The sequence below is a fragment of the Amphiura filiformis genome, chromosome 2 (genome assembly GCF_039555335.1).
Source record: "Amphiura filiformis chromosome 2, Afil_fr2py, whole genome shotgun sequence".
NCBI classification, from domain to species: domain Eukaryota; kingdom Metazoa; phylum Echinodermata; class Ophiuroidea; order Amphilepidida; family Amphiuridae; genus Amphiura; species Amphiura filiformis.
The window spans coordinates 90,274,572-90,301,971 of record NC_092629.1 but is presented as its reverse complement, the minus strand read 5'-3'; the positions used below and the strand labels follow the sequence as shown (position 1 = coordinate 90,301,971).

Below are 27,400 nucleotides of genomic sequence, written 5' to 3'. Positions count from 1 at the left end.
ATGAGCTAAAGCAGCCTCATCTCAAATGGCACAGTTCATGAACTTGCATTTAACAATCATATCTCTATTGAAATAACCTAAAGTTATGGAGTATTAGTTTGCATACCCAACACATGCAAATGTCATTCTATGACTGTACAAACATATTGGGGGTCATACGACTGTGCCATGATAGATGAGTGAGCATTGGATCCTATAGCGATCGCTGCATGCGCTGTATTGTAAACAATATGATGTACCTATACAAGCTGACAGCTGTATCAATGCATACGGTGCGCTAGAACGGGGCAGGCTGGTTCAGCTGGACTGTGTACGCAACCTAGCCCCAAGACGTGGTCCCGAGCAGTGATAATTAGGAGTGTGTTTAGTAGCATATCTACGCATGTGTGCGTGTCGAGATTGGTGCTAGCTAGGCTTGTTAACTTAATCGTGGGAGGAGGAATTTGAATTTATTCAGAGGGTGGAGGGTCGATGAGATATACCAGCATTGTCCGTTTTTAAAATAATTTATTTAGGCGAGAAAAATATTGTTCTTTTCTGATGGAATATGGTGGATCGGTCTGTCGTTGACTAAAAATGGGGGAGGGAATACAAATTTTTATTATAAATATCCCAAATTGGAATTTGCTGAGTTTTGCAGCAAGTTTAAATATGGTATAGGTGCAGGGAGGGGGATGATTTGATATTTGCTTAAAATTTTACACTTTTGGCCAAAAGTAGACATTTTCCAGATTTCTTTTTTTGATGGGGGAGGGAGATAAGTGAGAGTATAAAGCCCAAGATGAGTTTTCCCTCCCCTGCCACTACCACAGAAATGCTTTATAAATCATCCGGGGGGTGGGGAGGGGCTCAATCATGGGGCATTCTGCCATTTAAAAAAAAAAGATTATTTTTCTATGCCAATTTTGGGATATGGATGGGTCATGTTTTTTCTTTTAATTTGCTAATTTTTGGTCTAACTGTAGCCAAAATGTTAAAAATTTCACCAAAAGGCAATTTGCATTAAATTTGGCCAAGCATGTTGACTTTTGGTATAGCATTGGGGCCAAATTTCTTTGAAAATCTTCCAAATTCTCAGTGGCATCCCTATCCAAACCAAGGTTGAGTACCCCTACCCCATAACCCCCTCCCCCAATGAATCATAGCTACTGCCTTAATCATATTTACATACATTGTATATACGATGAAATTAAATTAAAAGTGAGTTCGTGTGAATAGCTGGTGCATGGCAATTGACCAAAATGTGGCATATTTCCACCATTTATATTAAAAAATTTTGACTATATCAACGAAAAAAAAGTTTGTATATGGGTACATCGTTGATTGGGATTCATAAGATTTTCTATCGGAGAAAAACTTATTTCAACATCACTGAAATTACCCTTAATTCATTAATCATCATACAGATAACATACCATCAAAATTGACTTGTTGTATATATTTGCTGAACCAGAATTCCTCCACTACTCTCTGACAGATTGTAAGGGAGCCATTTTCTGTACAATTTGCACTTTTGCGTATTTCAAACATCTCAACAATTTAACCAACGACATTTCTCCTCCTGAGTCATCATTGTCAGTTTTTTTTTCATCAAAAAAAAAAATTCTTTGAATAGGCACGCAGTATCGTCCCAAAACAAAACAGAAAAATGCCCATGGTGTTTCAGCTATGGCGTGTATGTATTCGGTAACTATATAGGATAACTTTCGATCGTCAGCAAATTTGGGAGTGTTTCCTGTCGCTAAATTAGCTACAGTGCTTAAATAGAGCTAACTTAACCTTTTCTGCGCAAACATTTAAAGCAGACGACATATGCCCAAATTTTTTTAATTTTAAAAAATTTCAAAATTGTAAAATTTTGTTAACTTATTTGGAATCTACACGAAAAATGCATTGAAATGAGTACAAACAAGCCTAGTATCGGTGCAGCGGTTCTTGAGTTGGGGATTGAAATTAAGGAAATATTTTTTTTAATGCGCACACTTGATGGTGATGATGAAACCTATAGCACAGTGCAAGAGCATTAAGTGCTAGAGTTGAGGAGAAACGCTGTAAGGCAAACAAGTATATAGGTACACCTGCATGCCTGCAAACTTTCTTTAGTGTTTTGCATGCGGCGAAAATAGTCAATCTGAACACTGCCTGAACGTAAGATTACGCTAATCGGAACATTTTGAAACTTCTTCTCAAAACTGTGGGTATCAGGAGCTGTTATACCAATACTTCAGCTTTTTTGTAATCTTTTGATATGGAGACTACAGTACAAATGTATATATGGTCCAAAATATTTACAATTTTGAACTTTTTTTGGTAAAAATGTACAATTTTGTTGTGTGTCGTCTGCTGATTTAGGGATAGGGAGCTCATCAATGGAAGTGACGGTTAAAATAGTTGTTGCTGGTCCTTATTTGTTTCATCAAGTTAAATATATTATTATTTTTTTCTGTGTGCAGTAGTATTGTGAAAGTACACAGAGAAATAATTGTTTGTAAGTTAGTAGAAGTTTAAGAATGGCAGACATTTCTATATAGTCTGTCCACATAGAAGTACATTTTGTACAAAGTAAATAGACCTCGGAAATTGGATGTATGAGAATAATTATTTCAGCGCAATGCTTCTTTGGCGCGCCAACTGCTGCACGATTTGTACACTACGTTCTTTACGTGTCGCGTCCCTCTCGTGTGTGACGCAAAGCATCGACCCCGATGCCACATATTTGGTTTGTACTTCTATGTGGACAGACTGTAGTGCTACCTCCATCAAGTACAGAATTTCAGATTGTTGTAAGCATACAGAGAATTTATTCATATGACTTGGGGCAAAATTTGAAACATCCCGTAGGGGGGCAAGTGTTTCTTGGGACAATCAATTTATACATATGTAGAAAATTAAGTCTATCTGTTTGTAGGTTTAATATTTGCACAATAAAATTTAAGAAAATTGTTGGTTTTCTATTTTTGAATCTGCATTGAATAAATGTATGGGTATGTAATTGTTTGCAGGCTGTGTTTATTATTTTTTTTCATAAAGCAGTAATGTGCATTAATCACAAGGGTGCCCTCATTTTTTTTTTTTTTTTGATTTCTACTTTTTGCACGAGTGCTAAATTACAGTAAAATTTAAGGGTTTTTGAGATTCCCAAATTTATTCACCATAGCTCCACAGACCACAGTTAAGGTGGCTGTGTACTCTCAGACATGCATGTAGTAAAAGTGCAATAACTTTGTAATTATTCAGCATAAGACATATAAAAGTATACATTTTATAAAGGCAAGACATCAATAAATCTTAATATAAATACAGATTTGGGGTAAAAACAACAATTATGAAGAAAATCACAAAAAGTGAGTTTTTGGCAATATTTGTGAGGTACATCATAACAAAAAAACACTCTTTCCAAAATATTTTATTTTGTTTTTAGCTCAATCTTGAGGCTCCATTCCAAAAACGTTTTTTTATTTTTTGATATTGGCCTTAGTTTTTGAGATATTGACCATATAAGGCATCAAATTGAACTTTTAAAATTCACAAACGCCTATTTGCACAAAATGATGCCTAAAATCGGAAATAGACCAAAATATAAAAAATGAGAAAACCGTTTCTTGAGTCGATCATGCTTTTTACGATGATCATATTTGCTTACCTATAGATGCTGTATTTATTGAGTTGTCGTTACCTAAATCGTCATTTTACCGAGAAAATGAACATTGAAATAATGGCCGTTAAAGTTTAAAGTGGTCACATTTTGCCCTTTCATCGAATCTCACAGGAGAATGCGGCAGTTTTCGCTTTTCTACCTTATATTATGTGAACATCGGGTAAATCCACAGCCCGTTGAGAAGTTTGAGCGAAATCCATTCATAACTTGATATTCAAATCGAGGAAAAGAACTTGAAAAAACCCACATTTTATCAGCTAAAACGGAGCCATTTGACCACTTGAAATTAGTGTTTCCAAAGGATGCGCCCACGCATGCAGATAAGCGTCAGCAGACGCGTAAGCGTATCTGTGCGTTAACAAATTGCGCGATACGCATGGCGCGATGCGTTGTTGCGCAGCGTGTCACTCCGCTGATACAACAAAGATTTTCTCTCTTTTAAAATTGCAAACACGAATGAAATAGTGAAATAAAATCCATAAAATAGCGCAGTTGGAGTTTATAAATCTGGATTTTCTTTCCTTGTATTTATAAAAAAACATAACAAAGTAACAAATATAAAAAAAGCTCAATTTTGCGAAAGAAACAACGTCTTGAGTACACAGCCGCGTTAAGCGACTTCAGTGGTTTTCTTTCATTTTACCTCATTATTTTGGCTTAAAACGATCAAAAAAATCTCCTTGGCAGTTGTTACTATAATATTGAGTAATAAATTTGACAAAGAATAACAAAATTAAAATTTGACCAAAATCATTCATGAAAATTATTCAAATTTTGTTATGAATTTCTCTGTAGCACTTGTAAATTTTATATTATTATGGTATCTTTTATATTAATATATTAATTTATTCTTTTATTTTGTTGTTGTTAAGCAATATTTTTAATCACCTTTTACATTGGGTGGGTAATATTTCATTGTACAAGTTAACTTTTATATTTGTCTGTTTGTAACCTTCATCAAATTTTTAAAAACTTATTCCTTGAAGAGCTATTTCTTTTTTTTTTAGAGGCACTACTGTTATATTGTACAAGAGTTGTCAAGAACATACTAGTACTAGAGCTAGCCCTTTTTAGTTGAGACAGAAATGGTCAGCACATTGGAGGTTAGGATGAAGCTATTTCAGCTGTGTTTTAATCAGATTTGTCCTTCTCCAGGCAAATTCATCTAGTACGTCCATGGGCTAAGAGAGATAGTGTGAAGGATTCGGCACAACACCTTGTCTGCCAATCCAATGTACCCTTCATCAGGTAGGCTACTTTGCAGTCCCTTTTTGATTAACAATTCAACCAAGCTATGCCCTTCCACAACACCTTGTCCAGATGCCAATCCAATGTAGTAGAATGTACCCTTCGTCAGGTAGACTGCTTTACAGTCCCTTTTTGATGAACAATTCAAGCAAGCTATGCCCTTCCACAAAAACACTACACATCCTCAGTGACCGCTTTTCCCGGAGAACATCACAGTTTTCATTTTCAAATGGGAGCGGTTCTCATTCTGTGATCGATCATTTTGAGGTGAGCTGAATTGCGCTCATTTCATCGTCCCAGTCAGTTCCGAAATTTGACTGATTTCAGCATTTCCAAATGGGTGGAAAAGTGCATTGAAGTAACCAAATGGATCAATTTGTCATTTTTAGGGGCTGTGCTATAATCATGAGCAGTGGTGAGGCCAAGGGGGGGGAAGGGAGGGAGTATGCTACTGATTATGAGCCCTGGTGGAAGGGTAAAATTGGGGTGGGGCAAGCCGAAAGGGAGGGGCAAGCAATTTTTGGCAAACCAGCCGGGGGCAAGCGATTTTGGCACACATTCATGAGGCTGTTAAAATAAAACACTCTAAAAAGGCTTAGGAAAACAGTATGGACAGTAATACGCTTAGGGGTTGGCCTAAATATGTGAAATTTCCTGTATCTGGATCGTTTAAGGTTTGCAAAGTGGGATCCAAAAAATTTGACATATATATTATATGCAAAGGGGGGGGGTGGCAAGGTTTTTTGGCAGGCCGAGAGGGGGGAAAGTGATTTTTGGCAAGCCAATTGGAAATTTTACCCCCCTGGCTCATAATTATTGCACAGCCCCTTATGTTACACTTTTTTGTTAAATTGCAACATCTGCCTCAAATCAAACCATAATTGAATCGAATGAAGTCTACAAAATATGCAAGACAAATTATGCTATCTGTGAAACTTATTGATTTTCTCGTTTAGTGTTAATTTCATCAAGAAATTGGGCTATTCCTGTTGAAATCAATACACCCCCATGAAAGACATGACCTTAATCTCACACACAGTGAGTGTATAAATGTATTTCAAATGAAATCACCTATTCAGGTAACTCCATTTGAAATTAATACTCCCTATGTAAAAGATTAAGGTCATGTCTTCCATAGGAGGGTGCAAGGATTTCAACTGGAATAGCCCATTGCCTCATAGTGTAATGATGCTGGCTGTGTGCAGTTTCCTCAAGAGAAAATACCTTACCCTTCCCAGAATCCTTTGCAACATCATCTCATTTCATCAAATGACACTCATATTTCTTTGTATGTGTTCTACTTATCTTTATGTTGAATAGAGAATAACCAGAATTTATTTGGGGGGGGGGGCTGATTTTGAAAAAGTCGACTGGGGGGTAAGGGCGGATTTTGAAAAAGTGGACCTTTGTTCAAATGTGGACTTTTTGGACCAAAACCTCTATTTTGGGGTCAAAGGGGGACTTTTTGGGTCAAAAGGGACTTCTTGGGCCTTCGCAATGGGGGGGACATCTGCCTCCCTCACCCCTCTCCTGGTTACGGGCTTGAGACTGGCTAAATATGGGTCGATAGTCATGAAATAAACATAATTTGCAAGCTGTGCTCTGTTCATTGAGATACCTTTTGTCACAATCGACCCATATTGCTAGTATCCCGGTGTTCTAGATAGCAAATCAGTATAGAAAATTGAAAAGGGAGAAATGCATTATGGGATATCTTCTTTGAGTTCCCTGCATCCATGCGAAGATTGCTAAGTTTAGTCTTGTTACAATACTTCACATACCAGCATAATAATGACGCTCAAAATATTGAACATTTTATGCAAATTGTAAATGGCTTGTTGTACAGCTTGCCAGGTGGTTATGGGTTTGAATTAAACAGGTATGTATTGGGAATGTTGTGTATAAGGTAGATGACGGGTGGGAGCAAAATGCAACGAGGAAATTGAACAGGGAGATGACTGACAATGGCGTAGCCAGCACTTTTTCATAGGGTGGGCAAAAAAAGGGGGGGGGGGAGACAACTTTTTAAAGGGGGGGAAAACTTTGATGAAAATGATCAAAAAATACAAAAAAGGCCTAAAAATATTAAATATCAGGGCGGCCAGCATCCCTCGGGTGGGGGGGCAATACTTCTCACCTATCTACATGCACAGAGTTACATGCATTTGTGCATGTAAAACTAAAACCTTCTAAATCAAGCTCTGGTTAGTCTATTTCAATAGCCCCCTTTGAAATTCATAATTCAATATCAAATCATCTCACAATGATCAGAACGAGAACCGCTCCCATCAAAAAAACACATGGATAAAAATCAATAAATATTGAAAGATAAAAAAACACATGGCGTCCTGAGTGTTGTTTTTTTATATGCAAGGGCATGAGCTGAATTGTTTATCAAAATGGGACTGCAAAGAAGACTATCTGTCAAATTGTGAGTTAAATCAAAATTTGAATTCTTATTTGAAAAAAAATTATAGGGGCCTTTATTAGAATGCATAAACATCAACTTTTCAAAAATTCATCGCCAACAAATTCATGATATGTTTTCATCATCCAGTTCATAAATTATTTACTCATTTATTTAATTATTGATGTGTACAATTTTACTTTTTTTATACATTTTATTCACCATATGGTTATCGTGCCATGTAAAATTTGCATATTCGACATGACCAGATGGTGTTGAGTCCACAATCACTTAACCCAATGTGTACCGAGTCTAATTACCATATTTGGCAATAGTGTATTATAAAATGTGCGAAAATGTCAAAATTTTATGATCATATTTGGAGTAAATGCATGCAAATGAGTACAATCACGCCCAGTGTCCATGCAATAGACTTTGAGATAGGCCTGTTGATTTTTTTCGGAAAAAAGTTGAGATTTGTTTGAGTTGGGTATTGTTGCGTGTGGTGCACCAATATCCAACCATCATAAAAAACATAACAGAAGTTGTGAGGCAGAAAACTCCCATTTATAATACAAACAGATGTCGATAAGCAATTTGTAACTACCAGTAATATTTATCCTAAATTGTATTATCTGAATACTAAAGACTATTAAACTGTACAAATAGATAGATATTATATTGTAGGTTATAATGGAGAAGTTAACCTTAACGCCCCAGGCCTATTTTGGGGAGAAGGAAGGAAAGAAGAAAGGATGGAAGAAAGAAGAATAAGGCCCAGTCCACACTAGTATATTTTCGTCATCGTGTCGTAATTACCCGATTATGACAGGATTATGATACATGAATGATGAGAGCATCCACACGGTCAGCATCTCGTCATCGTGTTGTAATAAATTCACGCTACAGTAATTACGAAGCCCACTGAGTAAACATAAATACAACGACAAAATGCGTACACACAGGTAATTTTCATCATTAATTACGACACGATCATGCTAGAAACCGGCCCAATGATGGAAATTTTCATCATTCGCGAATGATGACACGATTGTATTATGCCGACGACATTGAGCGGACACACGGTACTAATATTATAATACGATTATGACACGATCGTAATCGACGGGAAAAAACACACTCGTGTGGACCGGGAAATTTTTTTCTCAGGTACGATTTTGAACCAGGAACCCCTCGGGTGCCAGACACCCGCACACCCCATTTATACCTTGCCATTTATCAGTCAATTTTTACCCCTGTATGATCTTTCATGAGGGGTCAAATCCAAAATGCTTCCACATCTTAAAATAAAATAAACATTGGACCATGTGCATCATGTGTGGAAACTCATGCTTCTTTAAAACTATTCATATTAAAGGATGCACCATTATACTTCAAGTGGGGATAGGAAGTTCGCCGCTGCCAAAGTTGGGTTTTTTTCCGCCGACAAAGGCGGCAAGAATTTTTAGAAAAATTTTCATGCATTTATATACAGTTACTTCCAAACCTCCCTTGAAGTATAATGGTGCATCCCTAATACATGGATCTTATTGAAATGAGTCAAGGAAGCCAGTACTGATCATGTTTAGGTTTTGCGGTTCTTGTGTTAATGCTAATAATATATAAGAGCAAAAGTTTTGAGTGCCCCCCTCCCCAGAAAAAAAACATGCAAATGGGCTTGAAATGACACTCCATCAAGCCTTGGGATCTCCGTTATAGACTCATATCATTCCTCTTGTGCTTCAGCTTTATTTGTCATAATATTTCAGTGCTAACACCACTTGGTCATGATCCCATCCAACTCACCTTATTATTATCAAAGCTATACTTTAAAATGAAAAAAGCGCATATGTTTTTAAAAACCCACAAGATGACTCACTAACATATGCTGCAAATGGGTCATCTCATGATATTTGTAAAGGTCTTGTAAAGGTCTGCATTAGGAAAATTTGCAAACCCCACAAAAAATTCTGGCTATGGGCATGGGCCTACACAAAAGAAATTGTATGAACAATTTTACTGTCAGTCTTTGGGTCAAGAGATAAAGGAAATTCTAAATCAAATCACAACTGCCATGTAGGCTGCTTCTACACACTAAAAACTACGGGGTTATATTTTCCGTGGTCATTTTGAATTGACCACGTTTGGGGTTGTTTTGACCCTTCAAGGGGGTTGTACTGTTTTAATTTGACCACATTCACGAGGTCATTTTAGCCACGACGAACGTGGTCAAAAACTTAGTGGTCATTTTGCCGATACCGTCGGCGCATTGATATCAGTTTCAATCTTCCGCTTTGAAAATCTCAATTCATAAATGAGTTTAAACATGAGCTGCAATTAATGTTTGTTGATTAATAAATAAAACTAATTTTTTGACCGAAGTTACCCAATTTGTCAACTTTATAATGACTTGCATTTCGGAACTATTTGCACACACGGTGTGCATCGGCTCACGTGGTCACATCAGCGCCATATTTGTTCTGATTGTGCAGCTAGCTCAGGGGATTGTCAATCGTGTGTGCTTGTCTGCATGATGGAATATGAAAAGTTACTTGAAAAGTGAGACTGCAAGGATGCATAGACCCTTGTCTATGCACGCAGATTCATTCCAATTTCATGCTGTCGTGGCTGGTGTCTTGGCTGCAGTTGTTATAAGCTTAGTATCATGTAAGCTTATAATACGTGAACTGTCATAGGCGATGACTGACTGTGTGTGAGTGTGATACACAGACGCATTTTGCAGTTTGCTGTTTATGTAATGCTTTCTCTGTGCAGAAACACACTTATGTCCTGGTGGGACCAGCATGACCATAGGCCTTCTAAAAAAATCCAAACAACCCCTAAATGTGGTTATTGAGTAACCCTATAAAACAACCCTTTCAAATGGGTCATTTCATTTGACCCCGAAATGAGGTCATTAAGTAACCCAATAAGGCAACCCTTTTGAAGGGGTCATTTCATTTGACCCCAAATGTGGTAATATTTTGACCCCAATGGGGTTACTATTTGACCCAAATACGTAGTCATTGCAATGACCCGACCAATGGGGTCAAAATGACCCCGTTAGTGGTATGGTGTTTAGTTGATAACTATGCTGGGGTCAAAAATGACCCCGTTTGGGTCATTTTTTGACCCCGTAGTTTTAAGTGTGTATCATTAACTCATCTGTTTAGGATGTTTCAAATTCATACCCACTAATTTAAGGTCATGCACCAAAATTCATTTGAAATTCCATGGGATGAACCCAGAGTAGATATCAATACACTTCCCACAATGCATTTCTTCCATTTCAATTTTCTGTACTGATTTGCTATCCTGTGCAACATGGGTCGATAGTAACAAAAAAGTTCCTCAATGAAGAGAGCACATCAAGATCTCACAAATTATGTTTAATTTCTTAGCTATCGACCCATGTTTAATAGCCAGTCTATTCTCGACATATTAGGGAACCTGTACACCTGGTCTGTACTAAAGTAAATAGGAGTGTCATTAGATGTAAAGAGGTGATGCGTCATATTGCAATGGATTCTGGGAAGGATAAGATACCTTCTATGGGATGAACCATGTATAAACAAAACTTTTGTAGTCTATTTTGCTTGTTTTATTAATTGATACACACCCATTTTGTAGAGTAGGTTTATAGGTCAAATTCTAGTATGTCAGCCTTGTGCACTATAGCCATCTGACATCACTCTTCCTCATTTTCATCTATTTGTTTCTTATCAGTATTCCTGATTAGCAACATATGACAGCTGCTCCCAGCTGGTTGCCATGGCAACTTACTTTCACTTCGCACCCTCATCCTGAGCTTTAAGGTTATACTAAACTTTGTAATGATCGATCCAGAATGAGACTGCATGTAGCCCCCTTTAAAATTATCTATTTCTGGAAATAAATATCGTAGAGAGAAAAACGCAAAACTACGCCTAAAAGCTGAAAGTGTAAGGGTTATTATTATGCTTGAATTTTCCACTTGGCTCAAAAAGAAATGTACTTTTCAAACATTTCAATTTTTTTTTTCAATATCCGAGCATCAAGATTTTTGGGAACACGGCCATAATTTCTCAGTGGAAGTGGCGATTTTGTTGGGAACTACGACGACATTACAAACAAGTCAATAAAAGAATGTGCATATTCATTCTTGATATTGCTTGTCTCGATTTGTTTTAGTAAGCTTACATGTTTGCCGAATTTGAAGTAAAATGGCCTCCACTTGTATGTCGCTTTGTAACCAGTAATAACAATTCCGTGCACGATTTCATAGACAAAATTCTGACCTACATTATTTCTATAAACCCTCTTCTATATGCAGGTGCTATTTAAATTTTTATTTCGATAGCAGAAAATTGAGATATTTGCTATTTTTCCGACTCGCTGCTGTCAAATTGTCTAGTTTCGCGATAAAAAGATACAGCGAAATCAATATTTTTTTAGAACCATTTCACCTCGTTTCTGCTTGTGCTTTGAAGTACAAACTTCAAAATTGATATAGTGATTCTATATTTCAAGCTGCGCCATACTGTGTTTTTCTTACCTCTGATTGTCGCTGCTCAAGGCCAAAATTCAAATTTTTTGGACAAAAGTGACACTCTCATTTTTTTAAACACGCTGTTTACGTGATACGACGGGCTCTATTTGCCCGATTCCTTACGTCATAGTGGTGTTGCCGAGTTTGAATTTTAAAATATTTAGGTATTTTCTAGCTTAAAATCTAGCGCCAATGAACCTGGTGCATGGGAGGGAAAATGTGGGGGGGGTAGTTAGGGCCGAAAAAAAAATGTGCACATTTTCATGCTTGCTGCGCTTGCAACAGGTAGATATTTAGAAATCCATTTAAGGTATGGGTATGGAAATTGGGGATCCCAAAAAATTGGCATATATGCCTAGGCCTATGCAAAGGGGGTGGGGCATTTTGGGGAGGCCAAGGGTGAGGGGAAAAAAAAATTTGGCAGTCCAGGGGGTGCGGACAAGCGATTTTTGGCTGGCCGAGACGGGAGGCAAGCGATTTTTAGCGAGTCGCTTGGAAATTTTGGCTTATAATTAGTAGGCTAATACCGGTAGGGGCCTACTGATTGCACAGCCTTTCGAGAAAGCAATTTTTTGGCAAGCAGGGGCCGGGGGAGGGAATAAATTTTGGCATGTCGAAAGGGAGGAAGAATGACTTTACCTAGCACACATTAAAGGGGCATTTCGTGATCCACAACCTCATACAACCCCATAGGCCTCGCCCTTTCTCACAAGTTAAGATTTTTATACCACTCATCCCGCTCTGGCCACATGTTTAGGCATTTTCACGCAGATCAATTCGTTAAGCAATGGAAAATATTGCCAAATTTGAATTTCGTTTTAAAAGCCTACTCTTCATTAAAAAAACCCACTAATTTTGGGGGATTAAAAAAAAGTTCTGTAAAATGAAACAAAAGGCTGGCTCAATCCTAATTATTCATTTAAGGCCAGGCCTTCATTTCTGAAAATAGCGGGAGCTCAGTTAGTCACTGTACTCAGGAGCTTGACAAGGAGCTCAATTATATAATATCAATATTAAACCATAGGAGCAGCTCAATAAATGCCATTGGTAAAATTATTAGGCCTATACGATATTTTATTTGACTGTGATCCGTTTTAATAGGCTATATACACTATATATACCTTTAAAATTTCTAAAATTGGTGGAATTGAACAAGCTCTAAATTTCTCATACGTCCAGCATAACCAAGGGCAACTGGGGGTGGGTGGGAAAGCCCCCTAGCTATGGCCATACCCGCAGTGGCGGAACCAGAATTTTTTTCAAGGGCATGGGGGAAGTGAATTTGAGACGGGGCACTTGGAAATCATTGCACTAAATTGCCGCAAAAGTGGAAAATTACATAATTGTGGGGATTTTGCCTAAAAACTGGGTGGGAAAGAAAAAAATATTGGGGAAATACTGCCCCCCTCAAGCGGCGCCACTGCATATCCATCCATGATGCTAGAAATGACGGAAGTTCTGGCGCTGAAATTCAATTTCAATATCACGAAGTTTTTATCAGGGATTTTACCAAGGGAAGGCGATAGGTGTAGGATTTTGCTGATATACCAGGCAACCCGAGAAAGGAACTGAGGTGTGGCTAAATAAGGGAGTGTTCATTATAAATATTTTCCATTATCATACTTTCGACGCCGAGAGCATAATTATTTGAAGCGTACATCGTGACATGGTCATGATATTTTCTGTTGAAAGAGAAACGCACATGTCTCTGATTAGCTCGGGATTAGCTACTGCTGGCCATGCGTGCTGGCCTGTTGTTGTCCCGGTTGTTGTCGAGTGGAAATGGGAAATTTATGAATGAACTTCCGCAACTTTGCAACATCATCACGCAGCGGCGTAGCTGGGATTTTTTCCAGGAGGGCAAGACTGTAGGCCCTATGGGCGGGGCCCAAATCCACCAAATTTCCCACTGGGGCGGGGGCCCAAATAGACAATTTTGCCAGGCTTATTGATAATAATCGTATATGGTAGGCCTATTGAGCTGTATTGCATATCGCTTGGATTCCCCATCTCTCTGCCCCTCCTCTCACCCTCTCTTTTTCCTCTCCCCCCCCACTAGGGGCGGGGCCCAAATAGGCAATTTTGCAATTGCCCCCCGGCAGCTACGCTACTGTCATCACGGTAGACATACGCGGTAGCCTACAACTACAAGATAGAAAGGTTTACAGACAAATATAGGTCTAGTAGGCCTATCAAAATGTTATAGGCCTATTTTTATATTTTCTGGTGGACTCGCGGAGAATATCATGTCATGGAGGTCCCGGCGCTGGGTTGGGGGGGGGGGTCTCAAGGCATTTTGGTATGCCTATGCTTGATTCCGGGAGGTTTTTTAGCATGCCCGACCATTTTTTTTATAAAAACACCTCGGGCGGGTCTCCGACTTCAAAACATTTGTACCGCGGGGATCAAAGTCACCCACATTTGGCCTGACGCTTTTTTAAGGGCACTTTTGCCAAAATGCGCCCAAAAGTTGGTCTTCGCTGTAAACCCATCCTAGTCGTTGAAAAGGTAGGCCTACCCCAAAACTGTGGCACATCCACGAACCCGAGGGAGAGACCTCCGCGGGTAAAAACACACCTCTAGCGGGACCAGATTTATAATTTAAAATAGGCCTACATTTTGGAAGCCAGTCATCACGACAAATCGGGCCATGGTAGTGTTAATGGTATTAACACTTTGATTTTAGGCTTAAATGATGAGTGTAGGCCTATAAATTGCAAATTTGCACACACCCCGGGAACCTTCTCAAGTTGGTTTGGGTAAGGATGTGAGGCTGTGACTCAAAAACTACGGTACGATTTAAAACCAAATTTGAATAAAACAGACCCAAAATTGTATCAACTTTTGGACTGAAAGTTTTCGCAAATTTTTACTTTTTCGAGAAAATCATTTTCAAGACACTGAGGGTCAATAAAATCATGGCTAAAAATACAACAGAGTCTAAACTAAATGGCTGAAAATGCACCCCAAATCTGCCGCACATCCCCACGACATAATCGTATTTCACCTTATAGATTTTGAAAATTGTCGCAATAAAATAGGCCCGAACTTATCCCAAATTATCCCCGAAAAAATATTTTTTTGCAGGTGAGGTTGGAGTCTTATTATTTTTATTCTCAGAGAGGATAGGGGTTGATATTTTTAGCAGGGTACAGTTTGTCTTGTTTTTGTTTTGTTTTTGACGTTGAAGTTCCAGATTCTTTTTTTCATATATTATTATTCATTTATTATTTATACCCTGTAAAAAAAAAAAAAGACACACGACAGCTACAGATAAGCCAACCAAAAACTCCTGTGAAGTGCATGAAAATGCCCCGAAAATGTGCCAACCGAAACATCCGAACAGGAAGATAAAATAAAAAAAAAACCAAAAACCCAGGAAATTTCCCGAAATAAGTTCCAAATTCTTTGTCCCCACTAAAATATATTATGAACACTCCCTTATGAAGTCTGCCCTCTTCCGCTATTCTGGTAGTAGGCGTTGACAATTACCTCATATTTTTGAAGATGTTTGAACCCGATTTGTTCTCTATTCACATTTTTAACGCTGCAAGTAACATTTCAAGACCTCTATTTGTGACAGGTATTTAATTATCTTGCTAGAGATGTGCCTAAAGTTGAAATTCAATATTTCGGATCGCAAAGATCGAGAGATATAAAGTTGCTGAATATCAGTTTAACACCATGGATCATATGGGCGCCTTATATGAACGATTATGATAGCTAAGCAAAATGGCTGGGATACAGGTTGTATAAATACTACATGAATATTCATGAACTATACAGATTCCATTCTTCTCTAATAATAAAGGTGTCAATCACTCTCCTAGACGACAGTTGCTTGGCGCTTGTAAACAAATCGAATAATAGTGCTTGACAAGAGCTAAAAAAATAGGCTAAAAACACATTTTCACACATTTTTTTCCGGATTTTTTTATTTCACATGATAAGTAGACATATTTTCTTACGTATAAGGTAATAATACATTTTTTCTGGAGGTAAAGCCCTTCAACACTTTGTTTAACCTTAATGTATAATTTTATGTTTTTGAACCAAGCATTTTATTTTTTCAAACATGGGAGGGTTTTCCCTGTCTGCAGGTGTGTTTTATTACAATCAGAGTATTGCTTTTTGTTTCGTTGATATCAAAATAATAATTATTGTGTATCAATTAGGCCAAGTAAAAAATAAAACATGTTTCACGTCCGGTTTTCAAAAAAAGGAGGAAGAGGGGCTTTTATTTTCTATTTTTATCGCAAAATTGGTGTAAATACCCATACTTAGAGCTGTTTTAGCGCATAATCCGTATATACAATAATGCCTGGAAAAAGGAGGAGGCCCTTTTTATTTGTTGTTCTGAGAGTTACACCCCCTCTAATGATCACAAAACCTTCCTAAAATGTTTCTTGTATCTTAACAAGGCTATAGAAAGCATCCCAACTTCTTAGACATATTTTTTGAAAAGTTATAACTGAATTTCAAAAAATAAAAATTTATTTGAGAAAACCTCAAAAAAGGAAGCGGGAGGGGACGTGAAACATGTTTATTTTTTTATTTGGCCTTATGGCCAAATTTAAGAGAGAGCGCTGTCTCATATGGGGCTAAAAACGTGAAAACATGTTGGGTTTGGTGATGTTATTTAGTATATCACATCCCGTTGGTTTTCTCCGTCAAGGGAAATAAAAGGTTTTTCATCCACTCTTTTCTCAGAGGGATGGACTGACTTGTTATTTTTACATTCTAGTCCGACGTCCCGGGTCCTAGGTACATGTTTACTGGGATTTCAAGGAGTACCGGGGTATGAAATAAGATTTTATAACAATAAATTCAACATAGCAGGCAATGGGGGAAAAATCAAGAATTATCATCAAGCATGGCAATTTGTGAGTTATTTAATTATGTAGGCCTATTTCTATGTAATCCAGAGATATGGCTCATACCTGGTTTTATGTAGGTCTAGGCCTAATTAGGGTGATTGCACAATCGGATCACATGTGAGGCTTGCAGTCATTTGGTGCTGTTGGATTTTGTTGAACTGTTCAGTAGGGATAAAATAGTAGTATTTCCCAAAAGGGGGAAAGTTGGGAGTGGGAGGCCCAGGAGTAATTTACTAGACCAGAACACAGCCTGGCAAATTACTGCACAAAGTCATCATTGCATTGTTCATGTCCATGTTCAAAAATATTATATCAATGCCCATTATTGCAATAGGGATGTTATAAATTCATCTGCATATGGTTGATATTATTGTAAAGTGTTTTGTCACATGGTGATGTGGAGAGAGAAACCAGCTGGTGATTATTACAAAGTGTGATTGCCTAGTGTTGCCACTGCTGTATGTCAAGGTTGCCGGTTTGTTGTACCCCTGCTGGGACCTGTCTGTATTATATGTCATTTTTAACTAGTGTTGTATTTTCGTACAAAAATGTTCCCCTTTTGCAAACAGCAACCATGGGCGTTAATCCTGGGGCAAAGTTCCATAAGCAAAATGACCCATTTTTTGTTAGTTTTTAGCCACTCTTTGACAATCCAGGCCAATTGCCCCCACCCCACCCCACATTTCATTGGTGCTAAATGACCACAACTGCACAGCTTTGGCATCATCAAGAGTATAAATTGGACAAGCATCAGGCGTTGTTGAAAAGAGTTGAAGAGTCATCTATTATTGAAGATGGAAGAAGTTGTCCAAAGTCGATTCAACTGAAGCTTTTCCATATCAGGCATAGTTGCCAGTTGCATGCTTCAGCTCTGAGGCTTTCATATGAGATGTGGCCCTGAACCTTTCACAACAAATTTCACAAAATTATGTAGTTTAATGATTTCCAAAAAGTGTGATAACCCAATGTCTCTGCCAAGGTTGCCAGACTGCTCAGCATCCCACCCCTGCTGGGGCTTCAGGGTTATCTACAGTGACCCTATGGGGTCATATTTGTAGCTGCTAAATCATTACTCTAAATTCTCCTGTCTGGCTAGGACTAAATTTGAAACACCTGGCATTGTAATCAAGAAAGAAATACCAAGAATTTGGGTGACAAGTTCACTGATTTTAAATGTTTATTTTTGGTGCCAGAGATGATATTGAAAAGTTGAAGTGGGTGTCTAGTGGCTGGATAAACATCTGTTTTTGTGAAGATGTTTTGGAACAAGATGAGTGTTGTTCTTTGTTGGTGGGTAATGGGGTACAAATTTGGAAGTATTGCCACATGTTTTTGATAGTGGGACAAATTTATATGTCAGTTAATAATTCAACAAATTAGGAAAAAGAAAAATGATTCATTGATGTACAAATGAAGATGGAATATGAGTTTGATATTGGGGTTAGTGTCCTGTCAGTAATAGCTGCCCTATAGACATATTGACCATAAGGCCAAAAAAAATAAATTGTTGTGTTGCCCTCAATTGCCCGACCCTAAATCCTGAAAAATCAGGGTCGCCATTGTTTTTTTGTTTTTTTGAATGATGATTTTTACAGATTTGTTCAAAATATCAATGTTTTTCACTTAAAATTAATATTTTATTGAAAGACTAGTCTTTAATTGATGTATAACAGGTATCCAGAAGTCAAAATTGACAAATGTCCCTAATTGAAGAAGCATTATTTAATATTTGAGGGGATTTAAAAAAAACTGAAGGTTTAAAAAAAAAACTAAAAAAAAACAACAATCCGACCATCCGACCCAATTTTCCCACTTGAGGGCAACACAACAATATTTTTTTTTTTCCTAATGCTTGTATTTTACATTGGATTATAGGCCTACATTTCAAAATATGACACCTGGCAGCTATTAGTATTACAGAAGGTCATTCTTGTCCAAATCCCTCAATTTCAAGGTGATACTCATCAGTCCATGATCTTCCCTGTCCTTGTTTGTGTGGAATTCTGGGAAGTCCATGGCCAAAATAAAAGGGACAATTAAGCTAATTATTATGGACCTTGCATGTATATTCATCTCACAACAATGCAAGCTTAAGCCTGGTGGATAGTCACAGCGTTTTTCTCGCAGCGGCAAATCGCCGCGATTTTTTTCCCGCCGACGAACAGCGACTTTGTCGCACTTGTTCAGCGGAAAACGCTAGCGAGTCCATTTTTTGCCGCCGGAGGAGTTGCGATAGAAAACTTTCCAGTTGAAATTTTTTCTACTGAAAACGATTTTAGCTGGCGATTTTCTGTCCCAAATAAGCATGAAGAAATCACAGACATCATGGCGAACTTGACCGACGACAATATCCTCATACGTCGGGTGATTATTGTGATGTCCAAAAGAAAATGAATTCCTGGCAATCCATTGCTACTCGTTATTAAATATCGAAGGTGTGGATGCAAGGAAGAGATAGATCTTTTCAGCACAATTTAATAGTCAGTATGTGCATCAGTATGTGCGGTGATCAATAGGCTACTTTCATGATCCTCAGTGGTAGACGAATCCAACGAGCCAAATCATGGACAGGATTTGGTCGGCCATTACTGGGTACCCGAGTACCAAACTGGTGTTGTGATTTCCCAATTGGGTGGATTAAAGCCGCTTAAAATTCGATGTTAGATTCTTTTGTGTTGTAAACTGCCATCATTCTTTTGTCTAACACGGGTGATAGAATGCAGTTTAAAATACCCTCCAAGGCCGCATCATTTCACATTTTAGGTGAGATGGGGCCGACTGGGACCCAGCTATGGCTGCCATTGAGGTGTAGGAATGCGTGAAATTGGATTCGTCTATAGGGCCTACCATTTACTGTATAATTATTATTATTATTTTACTACAGGCCTATAGAGGTTATCCACTTTACTCATGCGTGACCTCTAACAAAAGGCGCTGATTCCCATAGTATTCCTCATTCAAACCAATTCAATGCACGACCTCGGAGTTACCTGCATGACTTTGGCGGGCTATTTATACCCGCATGCGAAGCATGAACGGGTATATTGCCATCCTGTGGTTTCTTCTTCTTCTCCATCTTCTTCTTTTCCTATCAAACACATCATTCTGTCAAGGCTAGCGCTAAAACTACAAGGGCCCCAGGGCCCATATGTGGTACACTTATGGGCCCTACCCCGTAGAAGTGCCTTTTGCCCATCTTGGTCCCAGAGGTCAAAGGTCACGGGCCCCAGGGGCCCAAATGTGAAAATACAAAGCACACCATTTCTCATCAAATGAAGCAGCCTCAGGGCCCTGAGTTGGTACACTGATATCCCTAGGTGTACTCTATATTTACAAATATACAAGAGCCCCGTATGTTATATATTATGGGCCCCAGGGGCCCAAATGTTAAAATATGGTGCAACAGATTGACAAGCCTAGCTCTAAAAGTACAAGATCACTAGGGCTCATATGTGGCATATGTATAGGCCCTAAGTTGTAGATGTGCCTTTTGCCCATTTTGGCCCCAGATGTACAAGGTTGGGGGCCCCAGGGCCCTAATGTTAAAACAAAGGGCCGGCTGTTTCTCAGCAAATAAAGTAGCTACAGGGTTCAGACTTGGTACACAGATAGGTCTTTTAGTATTATATTGTCATATGTATATATAACCCCCATATATCACATAATATGGGCCCAGGGCCCCAAACGCTAAAACATAGGGCCGGCCGTTACTCAGTAAATAAAGCAGCTACAATGCCCAGCTTGAGTCTACTGATAGCACTTGAGAATCATACTTTAACATATGTACATGAGCCCCATAAGTCATATATATTGGGCCCCAGGGCCCCAAATGTTAGAACAAAGGGCCGGCCGTTTCTCATCATATAAAGCAGCTTTATGGCTCAGAGTTTGTAAACAGATTGCACCTGAGCATTATATTGTTATATGTACATATGAGCCCCATATATCACATAATATTGGCCCCAGGGCCCCAAACGCTAAAACATAGGACCGGTCGTTATAAATAAAGTAGCTACAGTGGCCAGCTTGAGTCTACTGATAGCACTAGAGAATTATACTTCAACATAATTATGTACATGGGCCTCATAAGTCAAATATTATGGGCCCCAGGGCCCCAAATGTTAAAACAAAGGGCGGGCTTTCTCATCAAAGAAAGCAGCTTCGGGCTCAGAATTTGTACACAGATAGCACCTGAGAATTATATTGTTACTAACACCCACACACCCATCCACCCCACACACGTAGGACTAAACAGACAGATCGTATTATATCATAATTGGAAATACCAGCGTGAAGCGTTAAGGCTGTTCCAGTTAAATTACATACCCATTGGCTGTTCCATTTAATTTACATACTCCATCTGAAATGGCCCCAAAAAAGGCTGTTCCGTATAATTTACATACTCCCTCTGAAATAGCTGTTCCATTTAATTTACATACTCCCTCTGGAATAATTTCCCCCTAATCATATTGCATAGCCTCACTGTGAGTAAGAGATACTGACAACAGCAACCTATGGAGAGTAAGAGAGACGACTCCCCTAGGAGGGGACTTTTTACAATTTCTTTATTTTTTAAGTGCTACGACAGTGCAACCTACATTCAATTAAAGCTTGTGACTTGGACTTTCACTTTTTACACATTTTCTGCCCAATTGGGCGACATTTTACAATTTCTTTATTTTAAGTCCTCAGCAAATAAGGACTGTAAGTTTGGGTACACCGATAACATGCGGGTATAGCCGTATTTGTGTACAAATATATAGCCTTCTAGTTTGAAGCAGTCATGGTTACACATGCAGGTACTTGTTTTGAAAGTCCTAAAGTTTAGGACCTAAACAATGTATAGCAGTCGCTGATAGGATATGCAACTTATAGAACATGGATAACCTCTATTAGGTTTTTTAGCCTGACCGTTTGACTCCGCCGGAGTATTGGCCAATGTGCAAGACTATTATTTTCCTACATGTGATCTATTTCGCGGCAAATATTCAAAACACAAGAGACTGGAGAGAGAGAAAGAAAATCTTAAATTGTCCTTCAAAAATCACTGGTATCCTATTATACTTCATACGAAAATGACACTGTTATAAAATGCATAAAAATGGAGAAGACGCTATTATTTAGGCAACATATGTCACCATAATAGACTGGCAACGGCAGCCTATAATTTTTTTCTCGCAATTGAAAGCGTGATAAGTCGCACACTTTTAGCCGAAAAAGTCGCACACGTTGATAGAAATCGCGCGATTTGCCGCTGCTAGAAAAACGCTGTGACTATCCACCAGGCTTTACAATGGTACACATTTGTGATATCTTGCCCCTTCTTACCCCAGTAGTGTAGCCAGGGGGAAGGTGGATGCAGAGTGCCCCACAGAAATTTTTCAGGGACAAAATGGGGACAGTAAAGAGCAAACTGTTCTTGACCGAAAAGGGGACAAAAAATTGACAAATGGGGATGAAAATCTGGCTTTGCCCCCTCACACCAAAATCCTGGTAATGCCCCCCCCCAATACTGGGCTTGTTTGTACTCATTTTTTATGCATTTTTCATGCTGATTCCAATTAAAGTCATGGAAATAGATACTATTGAATTTTTTGAAATTTTATAGAAAATTTTGAACTTATTGTCTGCAGTCTCACACCCGTACTTTTGTGCATTCATGGTATGTGACGTTTAAACATTTTATGGGTACTAAAACTCATACCCGCAACATGAGGATAAATGGGCTATGATTATTGGATGCAGGTTATTGAACTATGCCATCGGAACTGAGGCTGCTTGATGCATAGTGATAATACTGATATAATAGACTTCTACATTTCATCTTAATGACGTGATGGGTTCCGTGTGGATGTAAACCAGATGTCGTAGTCACCTAGCTGGCAGTGTGCGTGGCACTGGCACATTTGCGTCAATAATCAATAGCACATTATTGAAAAATACAAGTCTGTGGCGCTTACAACGAATGATAGTAATTGTCTCGCTTGTTCTAATTAGTAATTAGTGGTGTTAAAATGAATCAGGTGTGTGAGGTAAGGGACGCACCATTAGATTCTCAGGGGGGCATGGGAGTTTTGGGTCAGGCAGAATTTTTTTTTTACCAAAGGCGGCGAATTTTTTTTTTTTCTCCGAGAACACCAATTTTTTTTTTTTCAATTTTAATGTACATTTTTATACAAAGTTGGGTGGGGGGAATTTTTTTTTTTTTTTTTTATCAGTGAGGCAAAATTTGTTTTTTTTTTTCTTCTCACTAGTGGGCAAAGTTTTTTTTTTTTCGTCTCACTAGTGGGCAAAAGTTTTTTTTTCTTCAAAAAACTCCCATGCCCCCCCTGAAATCTAATGGTGCGCCCTAAAAGAGCTGCAGCATTTTTTTTTTCATTTTTTCTGGATTGTCTAGAACGGTTGCTCTTGTTCCGAAATGTATGTAACCCAATTGACATCCTCCTCCTCCCCAATTTACCCTGGGACTTCAGGCGCGTATACAGAACTTCAGCAACCAGGGGAGCAAATTTCTTGGTGAGCTAAGAAAAGATCATGAGAAGTATAAATATAACATATTGAAGTTTAAATGGACCCTGGTTCAAAACCAGAGAAAAAGGTTTTCTCTTTTCCTTTCTTTCTTTCTTTCTTTCTTTCTTTCTTTCTTCCTTCTTTCCTTCCCCTCGCCAAAATAGGCCTGGGGTGTTAGGGTTAAGTTATGTAGCCATCTGTGTAAAGATGAATCTCTTAATTCTTGAAATATTTCTCCCATCAAGCCCCAGATAGGGGTTAAATTGATGCCAGAAAAGTTCAAAACCTGCAGCTTGTTCTACATCTTGTTTGGTTTAACCCTTTTAAAAGTGCTAAATAGATATCTGTCAAAACCTCACCATGTGAAGAAACAAGTGTTTAGTACAGTTACCCCTGACAGTTACCTTGTGAATAGGCATCTAGGTCTAGGGTTGCAGATATATTGAAAAAGTCACCCAATTTTCATTATAATCACCTGTTCCAGCAGCGTGGGAGGGGGCAAGAGAAGTCTTCCTAGCTCTTCCTGGGATTGGGATGATGACCACCCTGTCACATTTAAGATTTTGTAGTTTTGTTGTTGTTGACATTTTGTGCCATTTTTGTCAAATTTCCCCCCTTTGAAAGTTGCCTCCCTCCCCCTTTGCCCTCCCCACCCCTTTGCCCTCCCCACCCCATCTGAAGTCATGGTATGGCCACTGACCAGTTATGTGACAGGAGTGTTGAAAATTTGCCCAATTGTTTCTTACCCAGCAAACAAGAAACGTGTTGTTTTAAGGGTATAAGCCTGAAAGGTTTTAATATTAAACATTTTTGAAAACTTGGTACAAAACATCCTATAAATTAATATAAATGTTATTTAAGTGTTGACAAAATATTTTGAAAAAATGTTTGCCAACAATATTTTGCAATAATAACATTTTGACAACATATAAAATGTTGTTGTATTGTTTAGTTATTTCGTGTTTTTAAAATGTTTTCATCCTATTTAAGCAACCCGACATTTAAATATTATTCAAACATTTTGATCAAAACCAAAAGACATTTATAACATGTTTACATGTACTTTGTATAAACACTTTCAAAATATTGTGTTTGCTGGCTACCCATTGGTTTCTATAGGACAAGCAATAACGCTGAAAATGTTCAAAAGTGGCCCAATTGGGCTACCCTATCATGGGTTTGGTGACCTCAATGTGCATGGCTTTTGAATACCAAGTGATTGGTGAAGCTTTACCAACATTAATTGGTTGTATTACAATAAGACAGGTTCAAGGTGCTTGTGGCAGGAGTAAACTTGTCAAAATACTGCCAAAATGGTCAATTTTTGTGGCAAAAATTTTCACACATTTTGACAGGTGGAAAAAAGAGGTTTTTTTCTCAACCGGTCAGTATTATCTCAGGTATATAATATTTAGAGTCGGTATTTGTGGCAATGATCATGCAACTTGCGCCCCCATGCATGATGTGTTTCTAAAAATAAACACTGTTTAAAATTACCAGTTGTTGGATATGACAATAGCCTGATCCACATCTGAACTAACAAGGAACAGCTGGTGAGTAGCCCTTTAAGTGCTGATGAGTTTAATGTGATGTGAACCATGCATGATGTCTGCTGTCAAAATGTATCTATATGAAGAAGGCTGGAAATTAATTTATTGTGTTGTGTTTTGTGTTGTTTAATTAGCATGGTTAATTTCAGTATTTTTTAACATTCATTTTAGAAATGTTTAAAATAGGGATATTAAATCATTCGGCAACACATTTTAGTTTTTGCTATAAAACATGGCTGACATCTGCCCATGAAAGAAGACTGTACACAAAGAGTTATATTTTTACAAGGTCAAGATTCCATACCCCTATTAATAAAATGTAGGGGTCCAAAGTATTTTTGCAGCTGATGGGATAGTCTGCTATTGGTGCACAGTGTCAACGGCTCATGCATTATTCATGAATTAGTGGCTGCACATCTGGTAAAGTTGTCAGTGAGCTGACTGGGTGTAGCCTGTGTGTTGGAAGCACAGTCAGTGCAGTGCTGCAGTGTTGAAAATATATAATGTGTACACATGGTGTTTGTGGAAGAGTTGATTAATGACAATGGTGTGTGTATGGTATGTGGAAGAGTTAGTTGAATAATAACAAAGGGCAGTTTCAGTTGACAGGGGCTGAATGGCAACAAACACACACACATGTGGACATCTGGTGTTGGCTCACTCACTCAACTCTGTTCTGTGGTTACACTGAGTTTGTAATGATGAAATTTGGATGAATACGGTTTTGAGTAGCAGATGATATATTATTACTACACTGTCACAGACTTACAAACATACTGGATTAGACAATTGCGAGCTTGGATGTTAAATTTATCAATGAATCGCTTCTGCGGATGTTAATAAGCAGGGAAGTTAAAGGACGAAATTATAGTACTACTGACGAACTGGCATGGTGTATTTACATGTATGGCAACACTGCACTGACTGGTTTGAATTGTGCATAGTGTTATCAAACTGCAGCTGGTACTATAGTGGACAGAAATTTGGGATTCAAGTTCAGTCATTGATTGACTGTGGTACATGAAAGTACTGACTTGATGGAAGACTGGTCTACACTGCAGGATTCATAGGACCAAAACTCCACCACACTCGGACTGTCCATGTTATGTACTCGAACAGGGCCTGTATGCTAGGATTTATACCCAAAATTGGACTGATATCATTTGCTTGAGAATTTGGATTCATAAGGAATAGTACTACAAGTAGCACCTACCTAAATGAGTTTACTGTGTGGGATCAAGGGTTTACCATCACCGCCTGTTGGAAAGCCTGTATTACCAGCTACATCAATGGTGGTCAAAGCCCCCTTCAGCAAAGGGTTTACTGGTGAGTAAAGGGTCAATTCGGGGGTCAATTTAAGGAGTTGATTCAAAGAGTCAAGTTGGTATGTAGCTAACTCCGGGAGCTAAACTGAGTCTAAATGGTAGATAAAGCCCCTTTGAGCAAAGGACTTATATGCTGGTGAGTAAGGGGTGTAATTAAGGAATTAATCGAAAGTCTATTTTAGGAGTTGATTCAAAGAGTCAATTTAGCATGTACATTGTAGGCCTAGCTACATTATAATTGTGGTTAAATCCCACAGTTAAATCCCCCCTCAGCTAGCTAGTAAAAAGGATTTACTGGTTAATGGTCTGATTTAGCCTTTGAAAATCGAATGTAGCTAAACTGACTCTCTGAATCAACTCCTATTGTCTAAATGATGGCACCCTTCAGCAAAGGATTCATTGATGAGTTAACTTGAGTAGGGAGTTGTACATGTAATTTCACCATTTTGAACATGTTGCGATTGACACCATTCCGCTGAAGGGTGCATCATAGTGCATAGACCTACCAAGCTCTCTCAAATGATATCACCAGGCATCTGTCAGTGGGTCACAGATGGTCAAACGAATGCCACAAATATTTAATGACCACATGCACTTTTCTATTTCAAATGCTATTTCCTTTTATTGGATGTTTTAGCTGTGGAGGTATACACAAGTGTCATCATTTGTAGTCTGACCAGGAGGGAACAGTTTTCCTTTATACGTGTATTATTTGATCATTAGGTAAAGATCCTAAAAATGAGGATCTTTCATATAGTAACCAGAGAGAGAATGCGGGCACAGTGCACAGGAATTGCCATTTGCAATGTAAAGTTGTGCCAGAATTGGAACCCGTTTTGAGCAAATGTACCTATCATGCCTATTGCATGTATCACAAAGAACAATCAGGACCCCCCCCCCCCCCACACACACACACACTCACTTCTTTCATTAAATTTTGGTTCTAAGGAGGTTTTGGGTTTGAAATAAAAATTAAGTGTTATATATCATATTAATTTATATGATCATGGGGCTTTTCTGTTGTGTACAGATATACAAAATGTAGTAGTCCTATGATCTATACTGATTTATACCACAGATTCTGTGTTTATACGAATGACCATAGGCAAGGATGTATTAACAAGTCCATGCTGTAGGCTACTTTTAATATAGATTATGAAGATCAGCCCTACTTGTAATGTCATCCTGCTGTGTGTTAAATGGCCATATGGCCAATATGTTGAGGTCAACATACCCCCTGCCTGGAAATGACAGACATGTCTTTTCCTGATGGGGAAGGGGGGAAGCCAGAACACAA

General features: G+C 38.4%; 1 protein-coding gene across 4 annotated transcripts in view; it reads left to right on the top strand.

Annotated features, from left to right (window-relative positions):
• LOC140146817 (protein CBFA2T1-like) overlaps nt 1–27,400 on the top strand; it is a 181,687-nt gene that overhangs the window by 110,753 nt on the left and 43,534 nt on the right. Inside the window, exon 1 of one of the 4 annotated variants that reach the window (XM_072168697.1) lies at nt 25,466–26,104. The exons of the other annotated variants lie outside the window; for them this stretch is intronic. Within the exon in view, the coding sequence (XP_072024798.1) occupies nt 25,996–26,104 (109 nt within the window). The 5' untranslated portion in view covers nt 25,466–25,995. Of the gene's footprint in view, nt 1–25,465; nt 26,105–27,400 lie in introns of those variants that run through there. 4 annotated transcript variants of the gene reach the window in all.